Below are 4,928 nucleotides of genomic sequence, written 5' to 3'. Positions count from 1 at the left end.
AAGCTTATTTCATAGTAACCTTAATAGTAGTTAAAGTTCGGTAGTTTATGGAATTTCAGTAGGTTCTTTACTTGAGAAGTTCCGTATAATGAGATTGTTAGTTTTACATCATTTGAAACGGGCACACATCTTATATTATGATTTTCAAACGTCCCTTCTGTCTAAACGTAAAAAAGGCAAGCTGATTTCTGCATAACAATTGGTTGCAGATATGCCTCCAAATTCTATATTGTTATCGAACTGTGAAGCAGCAGAAATGTTGCAGAAAATTCAAGGACATATGGCTATCTTATCAGAGGATCCGACTATAAAAATTCCCGAGTAAGGAATATCTCTTGTTTTAATTCTGTTATGTTCCGCTAATAATTGTTTATGTGGTGTTCCAGTCTGTTAGCTTGTGTGACTCCATGTTTAATCTTTTCTTCTTGCACCGGCAGGTCGTTTGACAAGGCCTTTCAATATGCAAAAGAAGGAAATCACTTCACCTCTGCGAAGTCGGTGAAAGAAATTCTGGAGTATCCTTTGTTTTGGTTAAGAACTAATATTAGAGATTGCATTGTGGTTACGCAGTTAAATTGTTTCGCCAAGCAACCACTTTGTAGTTATTTTCCTTGATTCGTAGCTGCAGACCTCTTAAAGACTATGGTGTTAATGATGGCGAGGTTCGTAAGCCTTCTTTTCCTCTCACCTTCTTGTATCTCATTTCCCTCATCTCAAACATAAAATGGTTTGTTGTACCTGTAACAGATATGCATGATAGCGAACATTGGGCCTGAGACCATCGAAGAGGTTTATGCACTGATACCATCTCTCAAGGTCAGTGTCTTTTGCTGACATTTGGGATATATGCCATTTCATATTTTACCAGGAACTCAGTCCTGCAAAATCCAAATTTCTTTGCACAGGCTACTAGGTCCATCAATGAAGGCAAGATCGTGGAGGCTCTTGCTGCCCTCGCTAACATAAAAGTCTCCAAGTGAACCTCAGCTACACAGGTAATCCTGGGGCGAATCTTTGAACCACACCTCTTCCTGACCGCTCGCCTTTCTTTATGATCTAAATTTCTGAATGGGTCTTAAACTTAACCATATATGCAGCTGATCAGGCAATGAAGGATCCGTAACTGGGGTCTCTGTGGTGTATGGTTGTTCACCGAAATCGAGCTCTTTCTTTCGAGGGCCGAAATCAAGTTGTGTGTATGTAAACCGTGCTGTGCACAAGTGTGCCAGCTCTAGGTCTGGCTGGTTGAACTTTGACTTTTGGAAACTAGCTTGTGTCTAGCTGCCGGTTTAGCTAGTTGTTGAGGTGATGTACTCTGAATTGCCAAGTTATGCCCGATGGTCTGGCACGCCTGAACGATGAATATTGTTGTTGCGGCCTGTGTGTTTCTGCATTTCTGCTTGTCTGTTTACTTCTCTGTGAATCGTATCTCTTCTGGGTGCAGCTTTTTACTTCTAGTTTGGGTTTTCTGTAGACGGCAGCTCTGGTAGGGCAGAATGAATTTGTAGGTTCATCGGTTTTAGCTGGAACGATTAGCAATCCTACATAAAACCTACTCACCTATTTTGGAACAGAGGGAGTATTTGATTTGAATTTGTAGTTTCTGCAGTTTTAGGGCTCCTTTCAAAGGAATCTTATAGGACTGAGGATTTAGATCCTTAGGAATGTTCCATACATTGTTATTCCTGTAGCTTTGTAAATCATGTGTTTGTTCTATTCCTGTGTTTTGAGAATCCTATACATCAAAGCAACCTATTTTGCTCTTAGGAATCCAACACAAAACCTATTTTGTTTACTAACATTTGTTTTATTTTTCACCCTTCACTTGTTTTTTTTGGGTGCGTTTAGATATATCTGCTGCTTGCAGAGACTGGTAGGTGATCAAAGTTTGCTTGGGCGCGCATAGGGCCATTTGAACCGCTAAGAAAATTCTCCTTTGAGGACATCCCTGTTTTCTTAGTTCTGCATTGATTTGAGTCCTTTCTCTGACCTGTTTGTTTCAGTTTCAATTGGCTTTGAATCACCCGTCGATTGCCACTGAAGTACGTCTGGACATGCTTCAGCCAATTGCATTGAAAATGACTCGGAACTAGATTTAGCTTCACTGGCAAAGCTGATTTCTAATAGTTTGTTTCATTTTTTGATATTTTTTCTATCAGAATCTGCTGTCTAAAACTATCGAATATCCTTGGTTCTAATTTTTAGTTCTTTTCTTTCTTCTGGAAGGAAACTGCTTTGCTAGTACTAGCACTGCATAAACCCTCGAAGACTACAAAAACGGAGTGGTGTTTACCGTGCAACTTATTCTTTTGACAGTTACTGTGCAACTTTTTATTTCTTATGTAGGGTTGTTGAATATGAACAACTTATTACACATAATCCAATTTCTTTAGAGCGAGTTGAAGGAGTAGGTTTTATTAGCAGAGAAGAAGATTACGAGCTTTTGGAACACAATGGGATCTTCGTAAAGTGGATCCTTATGAGTTTTACAACCAATTTGATTGCCACTGAAGTACGTCTGGACATACTTCAGCCAATTGCATTGAAAATGGCTTGGAACTAGATTTAGCTTCACTGGCAAAGCTGATTTCTAATAGTTCATTTCGGTTTTGATATTTTTTCTGTGAGAATCTGCTGTCCAAAACTATCAAATATCCCTGGTTCTAATTTTTAGTTCTCTTCTTTCTTGTGGAAGGAAACTGCTTTGCTAGTACTAGCACTGCATAAACCCTCGAACGGCCTGGTGTGTACTGTCCAACTTTTTTTGACAGTTACTGTGCAACTTTTTATTGGTACAAGAAAATGGATAACGGCAGACATCAAATGTACTCAACCCCACGGCTGAAGTACATGACTTTCGTTGCTAAACCCACCAGCGACAGCGAGCAGCCACGCACAAGACAAAACTCAACCGACTCGCCGCCGCCCCGCCCGTTCGGTTGTCAGCGCCTCCCGGCCGCCGCGGGGTAATCGAACGGCAGCGGCCGCACGTCGTCGCTGAGCGGGCCGGCGTGCCGGAACCCGTAGCCCCTCAGCACCTGGTCGTCGGCGAAGTTGAGCGCGCGCCGCATTCCGTCGCCGCAGCTGTCCCCGGAGTAGTCCCGGTTCCGGTCGCCGCTGCAGGGCTGGCACCCCGTGAAGTGCGTCACGAACGGCCGCCTCCACCCGCGCACGCCGCTCTCCGCGAGCCCCGCGCCCGCCAGCGCCGCCTCCCTCGCCGCCGCGTGCGCCGCGTGGTCCCAGCTCGCCGCGTGCCGCCTCCGCAGCAGCGCCGCCGCCGGCGCCCGCCGCTCCATGGCCTCGTACCGCGCCGCGATGTCGCCGAGCCGCCCCACGATCTCCACCCAGTAGCCCTGGAAGTAGTAGTCGTTCTCCAGGAACACCTTGCCCCGCCACGGGCTGCCCTTGTGCTGCAGCATGTACACCAGCGCCGACTGGTCGTCCGACTCGTTGAACACCTTGTCCCTGAACGTGGACGTGAGCACGGCGCCCCACCGGCGGTAGTCCGGCGAGTCGGGCCCCATGGCGGCCCAGGCGTCCATGAAGTCGAGCGACCACTGGCAGTTGCGCACGAGGAACACGCCGGCGTTGAGGCCCGTCCACGACGGGCTCGCCTCGTCGTACACGAGGCTCGGCCAGCCGTTGACGACGAAGTTGTGGCCCCGGTACCGGCGCAGCGGGAGGCGGAAGTCCATGTCGGTGAGCACGGCGTCCGAGTCCACCCACCAGACCCACTCCGCCTCCGGGTGCGCCACCATGGCGGCCCGGATCAGCGGGATCTTGGCCCAGTACCGGTCCATGGACGGGCGGAGCAGCGCCGTGTTGTACAGCAGCTGCACGCCGTTGAGGCGGCAGTAGTCCGCCTTGTTCTTGAGGAGCCGCGTCAGCACGTGGTCGCCCGTGGGGGAGCGGCACGGCGTCGGCTGCGAGCCGGACACCATCAGGACGCGCCCCTCGCCGCCGCCGCCGGCCAGCTCCGGGTGCGCGCGGAGCCACTGGGCGCGCTTCTCGTCCCACCCCGTGATGGGACGGTCCACGGTGTACGTCACCTCCGGGTCGTCGTAGAACGTGCGCCCACTGGCACCACGATCACCAGCGGACGAGGACCGTCTTGCCAGCAGGACGGCGGGCGGAGTGAACGGCGATGCCAGCGTGAGCAGCAGCACGGCGCCCACCGCGGCGCCGGCGGAGAAGAGGAGCGCGTCGCCGAGCAGGGAGCGCACCATGCCGGTGCCAGTGCCAGTGATGCGAACCAGAGCAGCCCGGTGCCGTCTGCCGTCTCGGGGCGCTGTACTTCTAGCGCAACGCAGGCGCCGCGATGGCATGCATGGCGCGTCCTGGCTGGCTGGCATCGTGAGGCGAGCGCATACGGAGCATATAAAGCCGCGCCGCGAGTCGTTTAGCCGGTGGCACGTACAGCGTGCCTGCGGTGCGGTGCGGTGCGGGATTGGGCGGCGTGCGTCCAAACTCGATCAACTCCAAACGATGGAGGCGTGCTGGATAGCAGATGGAAGAGGGCACCGTCGCAAGCATCCGCCGCTTTGGATCGAAGATTACGACCCTTTTTCATGAGCGAGAGAGGGGAAGGAAATGACAGGCAGAATTTGGTTTGTTTCATGCATAACAAACCCAGACTAACAGCCAAAAGGTGACGGCCGGCGCCCGGCGGTGACCTGGCTGGCTGGCTCCACGGCCGGGCACAACAAGATCGCTTGACTTGTTGCCTCGTCTTGCCTTAACCAACGTGCCTCGACGGAAAGATACTTTCATGTCCTCGATCTACTTTTGCAACCTTTTTTGTACGTAAACCGTAGTTCTGAATTCGTAACTGAAGGAAGCAATCCATCCATCTTGCACACAGAGAAGAACGGGGGATGGAAAGGGAAAGGGGAAGAGTGGCATGCATGGTAAATCGTGTGTGGCAGCAA

General features: G+C 51.0%; 2 protein-coding genes across 2 annotated transcripts; one reads left to right on the top strand and one right to left on the bottom strand.

The window, feature by feature from the left end:
• The first annotated feature begins 163 nt into the window (after positions 1-163).
• On the top strand, positions 164-1,393 carry LOC125512480 (DNA-directed RNA polymerases IV and V subunit 4-like). The gene is made up of 6 exons (XM_048677572.1): positions 164-321; positions 438-515; positions 629-662; positions 748-816; positions 906-995; positions 1,098-1,393. The coding sequence occupies exons 1-5, from the start codon at positions 212-214 to the stop codon at positions 978-980; spliced, it is 366 nt and encodes a 121-aa protein (XP_048533529.1). The 5' UTR covers positions 164-211; the 3' UTR covers positions 981-995; positions 1,098-1,393.
• Positions 1,394-2,746: 1,353 nt separating this feature from the next.
• Positions 2,747-4,390, bottom strand: LOC125512479 (probable glycosyltransferase 7). Its single transcript, XM_048677571.1, has one exon. It carries the CDS (start codon positions 4,350-4,352, stop codon positions 2,943-2,945), a length of 1,410 nt encoding a protein of 469 aa, XP_048533528.1. The 5' UTR covers positions 4,353-4,390; the 3' UTR covers positions 2,747-2,942.
• Between the last annotated feature and the right edge of the window lie 538 nt (positions 4,391-4,928).

This window comes from Triticum urartu, chromosome 6, assembly GCF_003073215.2.
Source record: "Triticum urartu cultivar G1812 chromosome 6, Tu2.1, whole genome shotgun sequence".
NCBI classification, from domain to species: domain Eukaryota; kingdom Viridiplantae; phylum Streptophyta; class Magnoliopsida; order Poales; family Poaceae; genus Triticum; species Triticum urartu.
Note: the sequence above shows the minus strand (reverse complement) of the source record. Positions and strands in the feature narration are given on the sequence as shown.